The sequence below is a fragment of the Strix aluco genome, chromosome 16, assembly GCF_031877795.1.
Source record: "Strix aluco isolate bStrAlu1 chromosome 16, bStrAlu1.hap1, whole genome shotgun sequence".
Taxonomy (NCBI): Eukaryota; Metazoa; Chordata; class Aves; order Strigiformes; family Strigidae; genus Strix; species Strix aluco.
In genome coordinates, this window is record NC_133946.1 from 16,798,273 (window position 1) to 16,819,404 (window position 21,132).

Below are 21,132 nucleotides of genomic sequence, written 5' to 3' on the forward strand. Positions count from 1 at the left end.
AGGAAGGAGCACAGCAGAGGTGTGCTCCCTGCCATGCCAGCCCTCGCAGAGGCCCAGGGCTTTCTGTACTGCTCCCTTTAGTGCTTCAGGGATCCACTTCTCCCAAGACAGAGCCGATGTCTCTGCCGTGGTGTAGCTGAGCGTTCATCCCTGTGCCAGGGCCGGGTATGCCTGGGTGAGCTTGGGCTCTCCCAGCAAATGCACCCACAAGAAACGGTCTTCCTGTTTCTGCCCTGAACTCCCCTTTTCCCATCATAGACAGGTGAATCGTCTCAAACAGAAACTGTCTCTGAGGAGAACAAGAGCCTGATGTGGATCCTGCTGAAGCAGCTGCGGCCTGGCATGGACCTGTCACGGGTGGTGCTGCCCACCTTCATCCTGGAGCCACGCTCGTTCCTAAACAAGCTCTCTGATTACTACTATCATGCTGACCTGCTTTCCCAGTAAGCAGCCTGCAGAGCGTGCCCAGTGTGGGCATTTTTCTGGTATTTGTGAAAATGTGTTACAGAGTTAGCTTGGTGCTGGCTGAGGTGTGTTTATGTGCTTGAAAGGCTCCCAAATAACACCTAGGTCACTGGGTTCAACATAAATGAAGCCAGGCACAGCTGCAGTGACCTTTTAAAGATGGACTGCTGCCAGTGAGGGGCAAGGAAGCAAGGAAAACAGTTAAACTCCGGACAAAACTACCTTGGCACATGCAAGTTTGCCAGCATTGGCTGAAACCGATGGGGATTCAGCTCCCTCCTTTGAGCATCTCGTAGCAGAGCTGTGCCACCTTCTGGTGTACGTGTGTACGGAGGGGAATAGGACAGAACAAACAGGATTGTCAAGCACTTCTGTCCCCAAAAGCAATATAATTATGTTGGTTGATAAACAAATAAGAAGCATCTTTTAACACCATTGATGAGAGAGACCTGCTGGGAGCAGCAGAGTGGAAAACAGAAAATGTTATGCTTCTAGGTAGGGCCAGCCTTCTCAATGAGATATGCTTGGTGTATTTTAAAACCAGTGTGTGCAATAATCACATAGCACCACTAGTTACTCATGTTTATTCCACTGCCTCTGGGTAATTTTAGAATCGTGGTATTTTCAAGCCTTGTTTGTGGTATTTGTAACATCTGAAGTTAAGGAAATGGTTCTCCTCAGTGCTGAGATCTAAGAAAACTTCAAGAGGTTTGGAGGTTTTGTTAAATAAACCTCTTTGTGGTATGGATGATCCTTCTAAATGGATTTTGCAAGAACTTAGCCAGGTTGATTTTCAAATCTGACTAAATGGTTGGAAATACCAGGAACGCTATTGTCTTTGTTTACTTCCCAATTCAACCTTGAGCGGGGAGGGGTTGGATGAGGTGACCTTGAGAAGTCCCTTCCAACCTAAATTATTATATGAACTCTCAAAGTACTGGAAGAGGCCATGTAGCACATCAGCTTTAAAGATCTTTTAAGAAAGAGGGAAACAAAGAGAAAGAGAGAAAAATAGAATTGTCTTTTATTTTGGTGTCATAAGTATTATGGCTTTTATGACTCACACTGTAACTAAGTGTGCGTGGCAGTCCCACATTAACATACTTGAATGTCCAATCAAACCTGATACACTCCAGAAATTCTATTAGACTTTTTGCAGGAGTGCAGGGCAACAGGTGCTACATTTTAAGAGCTTACTGGTGTGGTGTATGATGTACATTACTAAAAAAAATTATTTCTGCTGGCATTCACCTTTTCCAGTGGCAGCAGCGCAGAAGTTATTTCCCTTTAGCACTAGGGAAATATTATTGATACAATATTGTTATACTGGTATGAAATGAATGTGACATGTAAACAGTATAAAGGCCATTTTATATTCTGTCCTGCAGGGCTGTCCTTGAAGATGATCCATACAGTCGAATGAAGCAAGTTTTGAGGTGGTATCTGTCCGGCTTCTATAAGAAGCCAAAGGTAAAAGAATGCATCAAATTGGGGTTGTAACAAGCATCAAAATCTTCTGCTGTGGTTGTGTATTTCTTTATTGCCTTTCCTTTGACACTTTACCCCTTCTATTGTTCAGAAGACTTTGACCATTACTTTTAAAACTGAAGTTGCATTTGGTTTCAGAGTCGATACTGAATGCAGAATAGTGTTGACCATCTCAGAGCTTTTGCACTGGACAGTTAGAACGCAAAACTAGTCATCAACAAGTAACATCTCCTTGGATGCCAGATATTAACCCTAGCTGAAAGCAGGGCCCCTTTCTCTTTTCAGGCCTGTTAGTGCCATAGTGCCATGTTTCTACATCAGTAGGCACCCGCTGCATATAGTAGCAGAAATAATAAAGTTTTATCATCTTGTAAAGCTTTGATGGGGCAGAAGATTAAATTGACAAGAATAGCGGATGAATCCATGGCTCAGATGAAAAGATTAGATTAGGAGGATATATGTAACCAGTTCTTAGGTTTTGATTCTTGTGATTGACTTAGGTTAAAGCATCAGGGAGAAAATTATTATGTTGTTTTGTGGCCAGCTCTGTAAAGTTGGATTGCAAATCTTTCATTTGTAGCAGGTTCTGATTGCTTTGCTTTTCAGGGAATAAAAAAGCCATACAACCCTATTCTGGGAGAGACATTTCGCTGCTGTTGGTTTCACCCCCAGACGAACAGCCACACATTTTACATAGCAGAACAGGTAAGTTGCTTTATTTGGATGCTCAGGTGTTGCAAGCAGAAGCCTGCCTGCACCTCTGTGCGTGGGAACACACTCCACATCTCACCCTGGGAGAGGAAGTTCGAGTTTTGTGTAAATATCCGGAGCGGGACATGGGATAAACTAGCTGCTGATCTTTTTTCTCTTTAGATTTACAAAGATGACTGTGAGCTTTGGCAGGCATGCAAGACTATAAAAGCAGGTCTCCTGTATACAACATTAGCCTCTTGGCATGGTTTAACCCCAGCCAGCAGCTCGGCCCCACACAGCCACTCGCTCGCTCCCCCCTGGTGGGATGGGGGAAACCATTGGAAGGGTAAAAGTGAGAAAACTCATGGCTTGAGATAAAACCACTTTAATAGGTAAAGCAAAAGCCGGGTGCACAAGCAAAGCAAAACAAGGGATTCCTTGCCCACTCCCCATGGGCAGGCGGGTGCTCAGCCATCTCCAGCACAGCCGGGCTCCATCACGCGTGACGGTGACTTGGGAAGACAAACGCCATCACTGCGAACGTCCCCCCTTCCTCCTCCTCCCCCAGCTGTATGTGCTGAGCATGAGCCATGCGGTGGGGGATACCCCTGGGGTCAGCTGGGGTCAGCTGTCCCGGCTGTGTCCCCTCCCGAGTCCTTGTGCACCCCCAGCCTGCTCGCTGGGGGGTGGGGGGAGAGGCAGAAAAGGCCTTGGCTCTGTGTAAGCCCTGCTCAGTGGTAACGAAAACATCCCTCTGTTATCAACACTGTGTTCAGCACAGATCCAAACCACAACCCCATACTAGGTACTAGGAGGAAAATTAACTCCATCCCAGCCAAAACCAGCACACCTCTTCAATAAAGACCTTTTCCATGGGGTTCTGCCCCGCTGTTTTCTTATTGTTAATAAAACGTTGTGGTTTGTGTTGCCTCTGTCAAAAGGGTCATAAAACACATAACCAAATCCTACCTTCCTTTATTTCCAAACTTCCTGTAATGATTCTAATAGGAGTAAATTGAGGGCTTATCTCTATGTCTTTGGAGATAAATAAAAGGCAGAGCTCACAAGTAAACTGGCCTGACAATATTTAATTTGATATTTACAGTGTTAGTAAAGGGATCTGAGGATCACGTGGATTTTGGTACAGGGACTCCCTGTTTCACGTACATTTTTTTCCTATTCAATCAAAGAACTTTTGTGTTATGTTATTTCAGCCACTGCATCCATTTTATGGAGGTTATTCAGATGCTGCCCCAAAGTTCTGCACTGTCACTTACTGTGTTGAAAGTCTGACAGTGTACCTGTTGGCCTAAAGTGATCTCAAATGCACAAGGACAAGAAAATATGGAGTGGGGGAGAAAGTTTACATATATAATGTTCTCATAAACAGTGGTCTCACATACTGGTCCCTCCTTTAACATTCTGGTTGATGGTATGGATGGGGCTTAGCGGACTCTGCTCAGCCCTGTGGCCTTTGTCTTGCACTTTCCCTAGAGCACGCGTAACACCGTGTGAGGTTGTGTGTGCACCCTCCTCTCTGCTTAGCCTGGAACGACTGCTGTAAGTGACCTGTGCCTATTTTTCTTCTAGGTCTCCCATCATCCGCCAGTGTCAGCTTTTCACGTCAGCAATAGGAAGGACGGATTCTGCATTACTGGCAGCATTCTAGCTAGGTCCAAGTTTTATGGTAAGGCATTAAGCCTAGACATCTTCCAGGTAACGTCATGGCATTGGTTTTGGTTTGGTTTTTAATCACTCCTGAGTGTGCTGATAGTTAAGAACAAAGAAACACTTAAGAGTTCTGCCACCAGGACACCCTAATTCCTTGTCTTGGCTCTCCTGGATTTTCGCCATTTCCATTATTTCAGTGGGAGATCACATTGATGTTTAAAAAGAAAAATCAGAAAAATTGAGAGCTTTAAAAAACTGGTATTCAGAAAGCAGAGGTTCATGAGAATGTGTAGGCAATTGGTTGTCAGACTGCTTTGCATATGCTGATGGATGAGTGTTGTATAGCTCTCTGATCATCCAGCTGACTTTTGCAAAAGTCTCTGTATAAATGTAACCATTTATCTAGCTCCCAGATTTCTTAGGGTTGAACCCTGGAGCTTCAAAATGCCCTCCAATCTTCTGATCTCAATGGAGACAGCAGGGCTGCAGGCTCTGAAACAGTGTTGCTATTTGAAATAGGTTTTTTGTTTAGACAAACACCTCTTAAGTACTATCCTCTGGTAAATGTATTTGCTGAAATGCTTGTAAATAGTCATTGCTGTCCTTCTGGCAATTTTGTTATCTGGGATCACACACAATCAGAAAAGTTGTGAGAACCGAAGGACCTGAAAAACTTCTAAGCATTGGAACTACTTTCTACATCCCACTAGTGACTTACTTAATCTACTGCCCTTTCTGCAACAGGGGCTAAATGCCAGAGCAAATATGAGCTGTACAGCAGAGAGTTTATTAGAACTGCCTGCCTCCAACAGTAAATGACTTGCAGGGTCCTGAATTATTAGCATTTTGTATCTCTGCTTTCATTAGTGACCTACATTTAATGGGAACGTTTTGCTAGAGTAGGATGAGTGACCAAGTATAATGTGCACTTTTAATATATATGTATTTGTTCTTTTAAATTCTAGGTAACTCACTTTCTGCACTGTTGGATGGGAAAGCAAAGCTTATGTTTCTAAACAGAGGGGAAGATTATATAATTACTATGCCATACGCCCACTGTAAAGGTAAGTTATGACTGTTCAAATAGGAAGCAAACAGAAACAATAATATAATGGTATGTTACTGACTAACTTTGCACTGGCTCTCTTCTTCCCTCTGGAATACCTGGCACCGCAGGAACTGGAAATTCCAGGGAGCAGTTGCTCCACACACGAGTCATAGCGCCCAGCAGAAGACTGGTAATCCTCACTGAAGTCTTTTTCATTTGTCTGTGCAGAGCTGAGTTTTAACACTATGTAGAAACAAAAAACCACTGTGTATATGTACTGCAGGTAAAGGGAAGATGGAAGGAATGAGAGTACAGTTTGAGCTTCTGAGGATAAAAAGTTTTTCTAATGTTAACACTGAAATTGTTTAATATATTTTCTGGCTTTTTGAGAATAATGGAAATTCCTGACTTCTCTTCTGACTTCTTTGTTACTCTAATCATGATATTCCTCAGTGTATGAGCTGCCTCAGTGAGGCTGATACCTGTTATGGTGTGGCTTTGCTCTGTTGAGCTGAACATGCACTGAGGCCAGGGGCTGGCTCCTGACTCACTGCTGTAACTTTGCACTTCTCCTTAGGAAGCTAAGCGTCAGTGGCATGTCAACCACAGCGATAAAATCACTCCTGCAGCCATTTGATCCAATTTTGGTTTTTGAATATTCTTTCATTTTGTCATGTTGACCTCTAATACTTATGGAGGGTCTACCTACCTGAAAACAGTAACTTCTGTAAATCATGCCCTCTGTGAACCGTTCCTGTGCATAAATCTTTTTCATGTCAATTTTTCTTTTTATGCAAATGACCTTTTCATAAAATGGTAAGCATGTGTAAAAAGGAGTCCCCAACATGACTGCTAGTCTCCCAGGTCCTGCTGAATCCCATTACAGCTCCTCTCTGCCCTGTGAGAAGCGACTGGGTCTGTTTAAGCACTAGTATAAATGAAGTTGCTAGGCACAACTTTCCTTATTTTTCCTTTCCCACTTTCAGCTTGCTGCAGATGCACTATCGGCACCTATGAGTCAAGCTATTTCCTAGCTGGTGTAATAAATGGGGAATATGGACTCAGGGGAGGATTCTTCATGCTTATAATGAAGAGCCATTTCCTAGAAACTTTGGTTTCTGTCTTTTCAAAACTTTAAGCCAAGTAGTGAATTTCACAGCGTGTCAGCGAGAGCCAGTTTGAGTTGAGAAAGCAGATCACTTGCACTGGGGCCTCTCTTAAGCCTCTTCTTTCCCTTTCAGGACTTCTGTACGGTACCATGACAATGGAGCTTGGAGGGAAAGTTACCATCGACTGTGAGAAAACTAACCACAGGGCAGAACTGGAATTCAAGCTCAAGGTAGGAGACATTGTAGCCCCCATTTTGAATGGGTCTCAGGCTTGCCCCTGAGCTCCAGGCAAGGTTTGACCTTGCACACCAGATCATTTATATACCAGCAACGTGTGTGTGCACCACGGGGTGGCCTACCCGGAGAGGAGGCATCATCCTGCAGTCAGTTCTGTCTGGTGCAGCTCGATTTGAACCCAGGAAGCCCGAGTTTAACACGTGACTTGTTTACTGCCAGCCAGCTGGCTACTGGCCAAACTCTCTTCTGAATGTTTGGCAACGACAATATGGCTTCTGTTTAGGAAGGTGCAATTACTTTTGCTTGCAAAATACAGCGAGGTGTACAAACTATTTTGAGGCAAGTTAGGATGTGGATCTTCAGTGAAGCTCTCCAGTAGCCATCACGTAGGTACTCTTACCTTGAAGGCATTACAGTGAACTGTGCCTGGTGTTTCTCAAGGCTCCAGGACCTTGCCTTGACGGCAGGGTAAGAGCCCATTTTCAGGCAGATAATTTTGAACGGCTGTCACACTGACGAGCCGCACTGTCATTGCCTTGTACTGACTTGTTCATGTAGCTATTGCCTCCCCTGCAAAGCCTGGTGAGGCAAATTTATGGTGTGCAGATAAAATGGAGACATCTTTGAGCATTCCTGTAGTTATACATGTTAAAATCTGGGAGGCAAAATGATGACCTGTAACTTGGACAGTTAACTTGCTTTTTAAGGAGCATCTGTTTCTCTTCTGTTCCAACAAACAATTTCTTGCCTGGGCATAAAATGAAAGATGGAGAACTGAGAACCTGCAGGACTTTAGGGCTGCAGCCTTAGCCAATGTAAATGTGAGAGATTACTGGAGTTAGGGAAGTCTTTTGCAGACTGAGTTTTGCTGGGGGAAATAGTAATTTTCCGTCTTTATTTGCCCTTACAAAGGGAACTGTTGCCTCATGTACTTTCTTGACATTTGCATATACTTGTCTTTAAAGCCAGTTCTTCCCATAGGCCTGACATACTGTGTCGAGGCCAGTGGAGTATTTCCCTGACTTCAGTCTCAAACCTATAAAAGCTTCAGAGCTTAAAATGTAGATCCTTCTTTTCTGGCTTGAAAACAACATGCTTAGTCCAAACATGACCCAGAAAGGTCCCTGGGGCTTAACTACGTGCTCTGCTTTGAATATTTCTGAGCCACCTTTTTAGGAAAATTGTGAGAAGTTAGAGGGTAACCCCATAACTTTGTTATTCATTTGGATATGTACCAATTCTCTGCTGGATTGCATACATTGATTCTTGAGATACTTGTGATTTCTTTTTCCATGGGTGTTGCAGGAAATTTGGTTTTATATTGTTATTTAAAAAAAAAAAAAAGAGTTCTTCTGCATGAATGATATTGGAAAGTAGCTGCTAAAATGTGTGAAGAAATGTTGTGTGGTATGAATGAAAGAGCTGGTCACTCTATCACTGCTGTTTCCTGTGTTTGGCAGGCAGGAGGCGAGGGGAATTTTCCATTGTTCTGAGAATCTTTTCCTTGACTCTGGAAATACCCTTTTTCTTTTTTTGTTTGCTGCTGACGAGAGCTTCTTCACACTGGAGACTTCACACAGACATAGCTATCAGCAGTGCCACACTGCTGTGGCAGTCCCATAAGCAGGAAAAGTCACCAGCTGCATTAGTGCTGCTCCATTTCTTTGGACAAGGCTGCAAGTACAAGGGTGCAAGCTGTAACGTGACTCTGGACAATGCGGAGGACTTGCCCACATACACTTACCCGATGTCCAGCTGACAATAAATGGAGGCGAGGCCTCACGCCGCTGAATGTTAATGCACCTGAAAGCTTATCTCCCTTCCTGCAGCTCCTACAGTGATTTTGGTCTTGCAAACAAAAGGAGGAGGGCACAATGCTAGACAGTCCAAATGCATGTTAGAGTTCATTCTGCCTTTCCCCAGAAATCATGGAAATTGAGCTGGTTGCACTTTCCTTCCCTCCTGCAGCATCACTGTGTTTGGCTCCCTTCCAGTTCTGACTAGACTGATCATATTTTCTATTTCTATTCTCCCCTGACAGCCCTTCTTCGGTGGCAGTGCAAGCATTAATCAAATCTCTGGGAAGATTAAATCAGGAGAAGAAGTGTTAGCAAGTCTCAACGGACACTGGGTAACACACGATAATCGAAGTTGCTGACAGTTTAATTGCGCGTGGCAGCGGGGTGGGTGCATGGGAGGACTGGCAGCCCTTGGCAGGCTCCCTGGCGTGGAGCAGGGGCTGGTGGAGGGCCCCTGTCCTGCCTCTTCCCGCTGTCCCCAGGGAGTGGGGGCCACACCTCTCAAGGTCATTTACGCTTCTGTAGTCCCATCCACCTGCAGTGCAAGTAACACTTGCATTCCCAGAGCCCGGGCGCAGCGAGGAGGGGTTCTGTCAAAGCCAGTGACTCTGTATTTAGGGTGCCAGGCTTAGGACAAGCACTGGTGGCAGGAGGCATAGTGTGTCTTACGTGTGATTGTGAAAATCATGAGGCTTCCTTTTTTCTTGTTGTGTTGAATACTTCCCCAGCTACAGCAGTATCAGGGAAGAACATCACAGGGTTTTAAATTCATTATTTTCGCAGCACATCTTTATGATAGAAGATGGTTATTCCTCTGTTTATGAGGTGAAGGACAGAGACATAGATTCAGTGAGGGTCTATCAGTATGGGCAGCTCAGAAGAGTCAGCAGAACAGCTAGCACCTTTGCACACCTGGTGTCCACAAGGGAACCACTCAAAGGCATCCTTAAGCCAAAATCCAGCAAGGATAAAGTTGCACGGTGAAGGATGTAGTCTCGAGTTTTGGTTGGGAACTCCTGGCATCTGGGGCAAAAGCAGTGAGCCCTGGCTTTGGGCTGAACACTTAGGTATTTATCTCAGCTGCATTTAGGCACCCACATCTTCCTTATAGTTGACCTATGTTCCCTTTCCAGTGCACAGAAATTGCCACTTCTGAGATGAGATTTGTCTCATCCTAAAGGAGGTATTTAAAGTAGGTCAGGTGAAATGTGCCTGGATAAAGCCCTTTCTATAGCGAGGTCCTAACCACAGCCTTTGGTACTGGACTGCTCCCCTCAGGCAATCTGTCTTTTTACGTAAAAGGCTAATGACCATTTAGAAATCGGGAGATTTGCCCTTTCTGGGGGTAGAGAAGGAAAGTTGCTCCCTGTGCCTGGGCAGCACTTCCGTTCTGAGCTCCCTTCCCTGCAGGATGCGCCTTGGTAATTGTGAGTTGTGCTGGGCTGTGGAGTACCTCGTTATCTCGTTACCTCTTCTCGCTGCAGTCCTGCAAACACCATCCGCCAGAGCATGTAATCGAGTGGCTCCCCGGGGCACCGAGCCACATGGCTGCGTGCTGCTCAGCTTCCAGCCTTCTGTGTTTGGGTTTTATCAGCCTGAAAATAATTTATTCCTCCCTTGTTCTTTGTGCTGGTTGTTTGTGGTGCACAAAATTAGAATGATGTATAAAAGAAGTTAAATGGCTTTGAAAGGGTGGCTCCATAAGCCGCTGTTTGCAGTGGCACGCTGCGAATAGAGTAGCTGCTGTGCAGCGGTAGGGACGTTGTTTGTTCTCCTCCCTCCCCGCTGAGAGTATTGGCCTGCTCTCCTGAGCTCTGCACACTTTTCTCTGGCACCGTCCGGTTTGCTGACGGAAACCCTGGCAGCTGAAAGGCTAATTCTCTGCCTCAGGACCCAAAAACCCACCTGAATAAAGGAGGGAAGCAAATCCCAATGCTTCTCAGCTCCAGGATCAAAGCAGCAGCTGAGGGCTGCTTGTATATATGCCCCTTAGGGATGCACATAGTGCTGTTTGATAATGCCTGCCTGCCTCCTCCCATCCATAGCTGGGGGGTTCCTGGGGACCCGAGATCTGTCCTGGAACTGGCACCTCAGGCTGTGGCAGAAGACGTCCTGAGGGGGACTTTGAGGAGGGAAGGGAGTCCCTCAGGGTTGAAGGAGTTTCACAGCTGAAGATGTGGCAAGTGGACTTTGAGACCTGCATCAAGGGACCGTGACAGGGAAAGAAACACAGCAGCTGGGACACAAAGAAAATAAGCAGCGATGGGCAAAGCCAGTAGCCGTGACCTAAATAAGGTTTGCGTGATGCTCGTACTGTGTCCGGGCCACTGAATGGCACCAGTGCACACGCTCTCCGGCACCTGTAATCGTCTGATTCATTCCACTTGCAGTCAGCGTCATGCTGTTTGCTGTATGCCCTGAAAACTACCCGGTCTGGCTCCGTGGCATTGCTGTGTCTGTGAGCAAGGCTGGGAAGCAGCTTAGTTAAGCAGGGACACAGCAATATTGTCTTGCCAGCCTCAGATCAGAGAAGTGCTGCTTAATAGTTGGTTGCCAAGTAGATTGGCAAGGAATAAGGATGAAAGACCCCTGGCATTTTGAAGTGCTAAATGAAGTTCAGGCTAAACTGGGGGGGGGGGGGGGGAAAGTGAAAGAGTATCTCAGCTTTAGCTCTCCTTTCTAGAGAGTATGGAATTTCAATAGGCTCTGTGTGAGGTTTCAGCATTGAGGAATAGCAGAATGACTGGAAAAGGATCTAGAGATCTTGTTTATATGTGCTGGGTGGTACCTGGGAGGAACAGTGGGGAAAGAAGAGCATCTTAGGGCTTCTGTGGGTACCCTTGTCTGGGAGGGACCACATCCCTTTCTAATTCTTCTCTGATTAATTCAGCCAGTGTTTCCGGCAATGCTTCGCCTCACTCATTTTAGAAACTTTCAGGAAGTGTTCAGTGAGATTTAATGGGATAGAGAAGGAAAGAAGCCTTCTAACCAAGCCCTATCTCTGATCATCCGGAAGCAGCTTCCATTTGTCAGGATTATTTTCTGCCTTGCGTTTCTGATTGTCATTAACCTTTTCACTTAATTTTCCTTCTCAGGATGGGGAAGTGCATATAAATGAGTTGAAAAACGGGAACGCGGAAATGTTCTGGAACCCGACCAGTGAAGTACGAAGGCAGAGACTGAAGCGCCATATTGTGCTGTTTGAGGAGCAGACGGACTTTGAGTCGGAGAGGTAAGGAGCCCTGGGAATGTCTCGCTGCCTCTTCCCTGCTGGAAGCAGGGCTCTCATCAGAAGGCTCCAATTCCTCAGCACAGCCCTGAAAAGGCAGTGACCCACTTTGCCTGCACGTATTACCCAGCCCTTTACCTGTTTTTTCCCAGTCTGTTACCTTTGGAGTATTTCCATGCAGTATAGCTCTGAAATAACCAGGGAGCTGGACTGAGAAATAGTGGAGGCTACATTTTATCTGCTAAAATAACAATGCTTCCTGAACTCCAGAGAGCATGAACAGAGTCTCTGTAACTGCTGGAATATTTTGTGGAAGGGCAAGATGTCAATCTGAGGTCATCTGTCTTGTTAAGAAGGGTTGTTTCAACCACAGGCTCTTAAACTAGACGCAGGAATCATGTGGAAAGTCCTGGCAGGAGCAGAGCAGTAGTTTGAACCACATAACAGGATTTTATGAGAGAATGTAATTAAACGATGTTTAACACTGCCTTGTAATCTCAGCTGAGATCTCCAATGAAGTCTGCACCAGTTTTTTTTAGGGTAATCTAGATTACCTAAAAATATAGTCCTGGCACATGATTTAGGAAATGGAAGGAGTGACTACCTGATGCAATGTGCATCCCCCGAGCCAGTTCTTGAGCAAGAACAGCATCACGTGGCGCTGGCTTCAAGCCAGCTAGTCCTGCCATCTCACCAGTACGGTACCAGCTCACATCCCCAGCCAGCACACACACTTTGCTGCCTGGCTCTGCATGACGTTGGCCGCTTCCCTGAGGGCACCTAATTTTGGTGTTGCATCACATCACACTAAGAAGATTACGCCTTTTTGGGTAAAGAAAGGGACTGCATGAAAATAAAAACATGTGAACATTAGTTTGTTCTGGACAGCAGTGGACATTACAGGCAATAAAGTCTGTATTTGTAAGTTACAGTCGTGCATTTGCCATTGTCACAGAGCAGAGCAGACTGCAGCACATTTCTCTATTCATTTTCTGAAGAAGATTCTTTTAATGGAGAAATCTCAGTCTTGCGGACAAAGGATCCCCATTTCTGTGTTTACCAGGCTACTGCCAGAGCTGACTCCCTTTGCTACATCAGAGATCAATAATGATACATGCATCCATGGAAAGGAGAAAAAAAGGAAAAATTCTAGAGATCCCTAAAAGACAGTCCATCAAGCTCCTTATTATGCTGACAGTTGCATGAATAAATTACCATCTAATCCAGGTTATGTTCTGCCTGAATTGCTTAGTCTTTCCTGCAGTGCTGAAAATCACTTATTTTTACAAAGGCTGGAGAGTCTCTGAAGCTCATACCATTATGCAGCTCACCGTGGAGGGTCTCATTGTCTGACACATGCAGCTGTTGATGGAGTAATTTGCCCTTGCCAAACAACTTTGTGCGTGTCCCTCTGAGATTCTTATAATTAGAGGCCTCGCTCTTTACACCACTGCATTCCCTAGGATTGACTCTTTACGCCACCACAGTATTTTCTCAGGCCGTTATTTTCACTCCTCCCTCCCCCACCCCCATCACTTTGAATCTGAATTTAGTTTCCTTCCTTTGTTTCTGGGAGAAAAGATTCATACACAGGAAAATGGGAGTGACGTGTCAAAAAGGACCGGAAAGTGTTCCTCTGCCTTCAGTTAATTATCTAAGAGGCTGCTTTTTTGTAAGTGTTCTGTTAACATATGGTGATAGGAATATAATGAAAGCATCAGTATCCTTTTTAAATTAAGAGCTTCACAGCAAGCTCCAAATTAAATGCGGTAATGTGTTCATCTTCTAAATGGTGAACTGGTGTTTTGTGGAGCTGGGAATACTGGAACAGCCTGGATCTCCAGTGCCTGTTCTAACTGCTCAACCACTCAGTAATGTTTTGGGAGGGCTAGCTGCTGCTGCTGTTCTCAGAAGTATTTCCAATCTGAAATGAAGTTTAGGGTGCTCTGATTAGAGAAACTGTGGAGAAGCCTATCACAGCTTCGCTATAATAAAAAAAAAAGGTAGTAATTTTTCTCTTGTAAAAGGCTGATCCTCTCCTCTGGGCGGAGGCTCAGTGAGACATCATATGACAGATCACGTATCTTTTGGCAGCTGGAAACAAGTGCGAGGGAAAGCCTGTGCTCGTGTTTGTGGTTTGTGAGCACAAGTACGTGTCCGTTTCTTGCAGACTGAGTCTAGTTGCTAATCCTATACAGAAGTACAACCCTGCGTGCGCAGCTGCAAGCCGTGTGCATGAATTCACTTTCCAACGCTTCTAAACTTTAAATATAAAGCCTTTGTTTCAGGGATAGACATTAACACAAAGGCTCCTAAACAGAAATTCTTGAAAGTATGAGGAAGATAACAGATTCTCCATTATACATCATCTCTAAAGAGGCCACTGACCTCAATGAATTGAGCATAACTATCTTGTAACTCACACAGACAGCACTGAAGATTTTAATGAATATTGTAGGTGATGTTATCTAAGGGAGAGTTCCCCTGTTCTTCAGTCGATCACTGCGTACAGCATTCAGTGTTGCTGTTCTTACAATGTTCCTTTCATTTACAAGCCAAAACTGAGGCTGAGCAATCCCGTTACAGTTCCTCTGGAGTATCAACAGACCAGAAAAGTGTCTGCTCTAAGGTTCCAGCTGGCAAAACGCATTGTTGGCTTTAAGGTGGTTTAACTTGCTTCCCTGTTTCTTTCTAGGCTTTGGCAGCACGTTACCAGTGCAATAAACAAAGGCGATCAACACAAGGCGACACAGGAAAAATTTGTGCTGGAAGAGGAGCAGAGGAATGCTGCCCGGGAGCGGAAAGAGAACGGCACAGAATGGAAACCGCTGCTCTTCCAGCACGACGCCACGACTAACGAATGGCACTACAAATACGAGGAGTGAGTGGGGGGGCTGGGGGTGCCGCTCGAGGGATGCAAGCAAGGTTACAGACCGTCATTCAGGGCCTGCCATTCCCTAAACTATGCCCTGGGCTTGCTCTTTGTGAGCTCCATGTCATTATTAGAATACCTATTCCTGACACTAATTGGGAATAGCTGGAAATGAGGGCTTGGCAACAGAAAATCTGTAGCTATTGCTGCAATCAAGCGTGGGATCATTTAGCAGAGATTTTCTGCACTGTGCAAGCAGAGTTGGTAACTGTGCTCTCCTCCCCTGGCACAAAAGGTGCAGCCTCTGGAGACCGAACCCCCCTCGTGTATTGCTAGGAGCTGTGAATGCGGAGGGAAGGGTCTGTTACTTGTCACACTGCATCTGTGGAAACCCTGGTTACTGTCAGGAGTGAATGCCTGCCCTGAGACACGTGGAATTAGTGCATTACTCTTAACACACCTGGTGTGAGATCCTTGCTTTTCTGATGTTTTTTCCTCTGCTCTCAAAAGTTTAAGACCTTGGGATCCTTTGAATGACATTGCCCAATTTGAGAAGAATGGGGTACTTCAGACCATGGAAAGACACTTATCCACAAGGATGTCAAACCACAAAACAACATGCATAAACAATCAAATTACACGGCACAAGGTAAAAAGCCTGTTTTGGGGAATATCATATTCTTTATAATTGTGTAGATACACAGCCCTTTTTTGCAGCATTTTCATGTAAGCACAGCATAGGCTAGAAGGTTTGTTTTGGGTAAAGATAGCTTACGACTCTAGACCTGCAATATTATGCCATCATTAATTCCAAATAATTATAATTCTTGGTTGACATATTTTTGTATTTTTCTTCCACCCAGTGTTAGTCACAGTGACTCTTATACTGGGTTTTGTATGTGACTGAGCTGAACTTTACTGTTCTGTGCTTCTGAAGCAGAAAACTTCCCATAGTGAGGGTGTGAGCAAGGTTTTGGAGTGCACAGCTGAGATCCTGCAGCCTCAATTCTGGCCTTTCCTCTTAGGCAAGACAAGAAACCTCCTCCATCCTCTCCCTTAAACAGGGGTGATACCTTCTTATTTCATTGCATTCATCTTTGGAGTAATACATGGCATTCATAAAATGCTTTGTAAATGTAGAACTGCTGAACTAGCTAGTTGTAACCCAACTACACTGAAAAATTCATATCTTGTTATGTACGTAGACTTTTCTAATACCCCAAATCTGAATGTCTCTGCAACAATGGGAAAATTGAGGTTCATAACTGCTTTTCAGACCCTCCAGTGAGAAGTTTGAATCAATGTGTTTGGTTTACCCATCTGAGAGGTGGAGAGAAACTTTGCAAAGTTCATCGAGAAATTAGGCACAAAAGTTCTGTGATGTTTAAATCCTTCAGGCACCTTCTGAAAAATCTTCCCCGGGAAATTTGATTCTAAATTTTTCTTCTTTTTGTCCGGGTACGCAACTCAACAAAAGAACTATAAAGTTCATCGCTATATGTGTCAGTTAAAGCTACAACAAGAATAATTTGGATGGGTGTCTTAAGGACATTATCATTTGAGGAAATGCTTCTGTACGGGACATGTGTGTAATATCCTTAACTAGCTGCCAGGAGTCCAGCTGCTAGGAGTTGGCTGAGAAAGCACTCAGACTTCACAATCTCACAGATATTCCCCAGCACCCCGAGTTTTTGTTTAAAGCCAAACACAAGAGTCTTCAATTTGACAGTGACCGAGTCTCATTTAATCCCTGTTTTATCCAGAGGTCTGCCAAAGACTGCAGGCGCCGCAAAACCAGTGATCAGCCGTCCAACCACAGCCAGAATACAGAGAGCAGCTGTTCAACGCCAGAGTCGGTGCAGGAGCTCTCAGATGATGATGGTGAGTATTTGGGTAGCACTGGGTCAGGCTTTAATGTTCTTTCCTTGGTACCTTATTCCTTGAGCCAGCCCTGGGACGTTTCCCAGCCCAGTTAATACCATGTCCCACAGCCCACAGGCAAACACGGAGAATGTTCTGCTTCTGTTCTCCATACATACTACTTCTCTTTCTGCCTTACACTACCCATGCCAGCAAGGGCTTCCCAACTCCTGGCACAAACATGTTGGAAAGATACAGATAGGAAAGTCAACAGATAGCAAACAGGCTTCGTTTCTCATTCCTTTGTCTCAGCCTTTGTTAGAAGTGACCTTGAATGTTTCAGAAATGGGGGCAGGTGTGGGCAATCCATTCCCCTCCCCTCAGCTGGGGAGCACACTGCAAAAATTGTTTCCTGAGAGCCAAGAAGGGGCCCCAGGCCAGTGTCACGGGACCCGTTCCATTAACCTGGGTCCTCAGGCAGGGAAGATTCTGTCGCCAGTCTCCTTCTCCCCACGTTTTCTCCTGGAAGTGTCCCCCCCAGCTGTGACAAATTGATCACGTGCTGGGTGAACCTGGTTTGTATTTCATCACCATCACCAGAGACGGTGATGTAAAACATAATGTCCTTCAATGCTTTGCCGCAGGGTTTGAAAGCCTGTGTGCTCAGTGCGGGAAAGAAATGAATCACCTGAAGGAAATTCATTCAGCCGTCTTATCCCTACAGAGAGCCCAACAGGACATACACAGGTAACCATTTTCTCTCATCAAATCAATGATCTTAATGGGCTAAAAGTAGCCTGTGGCATTTAACTCCTCCACTGTGGCCTTTGAAGCGTCCTTATAAGCTGCAGGGGTGCAGTTAACAGCTGTTTCAATAGGTAACCTATTAACACACCAGAAAGGCAAACCCAGCCCCTGCTTGAACCAGCAAGGAAATCTCTTCCTCTTAAGACTCTTTATGGGGCAAAAAGCATCACCTCAGCATGTTAAGCACCCCTTGGCAGTCCCAATGGCAAAACCGCTGCAGAAGTCGGGAGGGGCTGGGCCAGGTCCTGGCTTGGCGAGAAGGCGTGGGGTCTCCCTTCCCATCAGCGTGGTATGAATTTGCTCAGTTTGCTGCAGAGATGCAGGCATGTGGTCTGAAAACGGGTCCATGGGTGAAAAGCACTAAAGTCCCACTTTTTGTATAAATTGGTAGTTGCTGTGTGGGGGAAGCAGGGAGCACACCTGCTTAACCTACTGCTGGCAAAGGGCTTTGCCCCGCAGACTCCTGCGGGGAGGGTTCGCTGCTCCGCCTGCTCCAGGGAGCCGTGCTGGTTCCCCTCTGCGTGAGGAGTGTCATCGCGAGGCTCCCGCGGGGTGGGATCACGCGTGAGGCCCATCATTTCTGGGTGCGGAGCCATCAGGGATATGGCTTTAGCTTTTCTCTGCTGCTCTGGGAGCGTCCAGGGCAAGTTCTTGTATTTGGGAAGGTTGGGGCGTAGGTTCGTGAGCGGGTGCTGGAGGAAGAGATTTCTTGGGGTTTGTGCCCTTACACTTTCCCGTGCCACGCAGCACGCTCTGCCCGATCCAGCAGCAGCCACAAGTTAAAAAGAGGAGAGGTGAAGTTGGCGGGGCACAGCGCTGTACCCGTGAGGGTGGCTCTGAAGTACGGGGATCCGTCCCAGTATGGGGGCTCTGGGAATGCACACGCGTGTGAATGCGCACCTCCCTCCGCCACGCAAATAAACATACTGCTTTCTTTTCCAGAAACCTCAGTGCTCTCAACAAAAAGTCCTTCCACAGGAAGGTCTCTTCTGAAAGCTTCCTCCTGGACTCTCGCTGTTGGTTTCTCCTCTGCATCTTTCTTACGTGTCAACTATTCATTAATTATGTCTTTAAATAAAATCACTACGTTTGGCAGCAATAACGAGTACTGGCTGCAGGAGGGGGGCCACTCGCGCAAGGAGCCCAGCGAGGCACCAAAGCACTTTAGAACCAACGCGGCAGAGGTGGAAGAAAGTTGAAAAACGAGGTTAAAAAGGGACCTAGGAACCTGCAAAACTTTGTTCCTGCAGATTATGTCATTTTTGCCTTTTACATGTACATCTTCAAGGACCTCTTAACCTGTACGGGCCTTAATGCTGAAGCCAAATGTAGCTTTAATTGTGCAATTTGTTTTCTATGTCTTGTCATTTTCTGATGCAATTAATAATTACCCAGCAGTATTGGTACCCCCAAAATGGTAAACACCCCAGTGTTCTGGAAAGGCCACGCCGGCCTGGGTCATAGCTCTGCGAGTGAGGGAGTGCAGCAAGGGAGCTGTAAAGAACTGATGGCCACGGTGCCTGTCCGGCTGCCTTTATTTATGGGAGGGAGCACTCTTGGTCCAAAAAATCCACCCCCAGGATATTAAGTCATGATCTGTTTTGTCAGCACACACAGAATGGGACCTCAGGATGTGTTTTATTTTCCATTCCACGGGAACTGTAAATATGCACAATTTCCTAGAGCCGTTCCTCTGTAGGAAATGGGAAGCATTCAGTGAAAGCTCCTCGTTTGGTTACGGAGCTGACTGGTGCCCTGGATCAGGCCCATCGAGTGTAACGTCAGACACGCCTGTTCGTAAAACCTGATCATTTACTATTATTGTTGTTATTATTTGCTATATGGCTGTTTTATAATATCACACACTAGCATTGTAGAGAGGAACCCACTGCCCCAGGAGAGGCGAGAAGGACAGGAGATACAGGTGTACATGTGTTCGGTCGTAGGCACATTTATTGTCAAAGGTCAGGAAGGAGGAAGGGTTTTGCCACTGCATTGTTCAACTCTGTTAATAGTCTTCCTATTTTACACCATTTTTTAAAGATTTGCAATATTTTCTGTAGACTGCGGACAATACTAAGCCTTTCTTTTCTGGCCTGAAGTAGTTCCAAGTGGTAAGTACTGCTATATATACAGCCTTAAAATACTTAGTGGTGGTGCCAGTCTGGGCTATCTTTCAATGTAAATGTTTCCAAATTTTTGAGTACATTCCTCATCATATTCCCCAGTTAGGGGAAACCTGTTTGTGCTTGATATGTTGAAATAAAACTACACACAACTTTCAGTGGCAGTCTATCTGACAGATTATTTGTGTGCTTGAACTCGGTTTTTTGTTCGATAGCATTTTACAAGTAGGCAACTCTTAGGCCACGCTTTTTAGAGGAAAAGCTACAGGAAGAGACCTTCAAGAATCTCAGACATAGGCCATAAGTTAGAACAGCAATAGCATTTTGATACCCTTCTGGGTCAAATTGTCCATGTCTTCTAGTTGTAGTAACTTCACCAAAATAGAAAAGTGGTTGCCTTGATTTTCACTGTTGTACATGTAAATGTACAGGCTTGTCTTGGACCTAGAAAAGCTTTATGTGAAGGAGGTAACTTGATGATTGAGAATAGATAGTTCCATGGGGAGAACCACAGCTCCCTGACATGAACAGACAGGATAAGAGCTGGCATCCGGAAGCCGACATTCAGGAAACAGATCACAAATATAAAGAGTGAGAGTGACTTTGTTATTAGCAGAAGTCTCCAGAAAACCAAAGGATTCTTCATCCTTGAGGAATCATCCTTGAAAAATGTCAACATCATCGATCCAGATCAGGTGCCTTTTTGAAGGACACCACCCTAGTCACTCCTCTCTGAGGAGCTCTTACCCACAGAGTGTCACGCTCGGGAGAGGGGGACCCCGGCCTCGCCTGGGAAAGAACGTCCTGCTGCCCAGGGTGCCTGCCTGGCTGCGCAACGTCCCCGTGCACCTTGAAAGTGTTCGCTCGTAATGCTGTGCAGACACGCCTGCTGATTTCCTGCCTGAATCTCCCTGTGAATGTTTCAGCAAGTCAGCACGTCTCTGGCCCGTCAGCACAGCCTTCCTCATCACACACATCCTCCTTTGGGACCGCGTCTCCGAGTTACTGATGGGACCCTCTCCTGCAGGGATATTTACATCTCTTGGGTACAAACGTATTGTGGCTTGAGAAGTTGTTACTAAAAAAAAATAAATCCCCAAATCCACCTCAACCAAAGAGAAGCGGTGCTGACAGGAAGCCTTCACTAGGTATAAAGCAAATGCTTGAAATTCTTTGGATCGTTTCCATTTCACCAAACTACGCACCCACAGGGATTTCACCGGGACTTGTTACTGCAGTTAAATAAAACACGCTGTTACCACGAGAGGAGCAGTTCAATGAAAGAAACTATTAACCTACATAAACTAATTATGCATCAGCAGAGGAGGAGTTTCCAACATTTACTGCTGCTGCCACAGGGGATTAAAAAATAATTCAAAAATGAACAATCTATAAATCCTTGTGCCATTCACTGTAATCCAATTTCGACATGTGGAGGTGAATGTTCCTACATGCCAGGTATGTGCACGTGGAGGATAAAAGGTATTCTTGAGGAAAATCATGGCCAGAAATGTTATTTCTCTAGGAGGAATAACTTACGTTGAAAAAGTCGAGAACCCTTCTAGGGCTTTAGAAAGACCAGTTATGGACCCGGTTTGTGCGTTTTTGGAAAAATTCTCCTTCCATCCTTTGCTCCTCCTTTTCGTGATCAGCAGTAGCCCTTCAGCAACAACGCGGGAGCTTTGGGTGGGGAGACACGAATCAGGCCATTTCCTAACACGGTTTCCC

At 45.4% G+C, this 21,132-nt stretch overlaps 1 protein-coding gene across 6 annotated transcripts in view; it reads left to right on the top strand.

Moving 5' to 3' along the window:
* Window positions 1-19,562, top strand: part of OSBPL5 (oxysterol binding protein like 5) — a 142,108-nt gene extending 122,546 nt beyond the window's left edge. For all 6 annotated transcript variants that reach the window (XM_074842300.1, XM_074842302.1, XM_074842301.1 and 3 more), the window contains 13 exons: window positions 259-443; window positions 1,854-1,935; window positions 2,560-2,658; window positions 4,237-4,333; window positions 5,283-5,381; window positions 6,607-6,704; window positions 8,753-8,842; window positions 11,606-11,742; window positions 14,435-14,620; window positions 15,122-15,260; window positions 16,375-16,492; window positions 17,116-17,218; window positions 18,221-19,562. In XM_074842300.1, coding sequence (XP_074698401.1) covers window positions 259-443; window positions 1,854-1,935; window positions 2,560-2,658; window positions 4,237-4,333; window positions 5,283-5,381; window positions 6,607-6,704; window positions 8,753-8,842; window positions 11,606-11,742; window positions 14,435-14,620; window positions 15,122-15,260; window positions 16,375-16,492; window positions 17,116-17,218; window positions 18,221-18,356 — 1,569 coding nt within the window. In that variant the 3' untranslated portion in view covers window positions 18,357-19,562. The remainder of the gene's footprint in view (window positions 1-258; window positions 444-1,853; window positions 1,936-2,559; window positions 2,659-4,236; window positions 4,334-5,282; window positions 5,382-6,606; window positions 6,705-8,752; window positions 8,843-11,605; window positions 11,743-14,434; window positions 14,621-15,121; window positions 15,261-16,374; window positions 16,493-17,115; window positions 17,219-18,220) is intronic.
* Window positions 19,563-21,132: the final 1,570 nt, after the last annotated feature.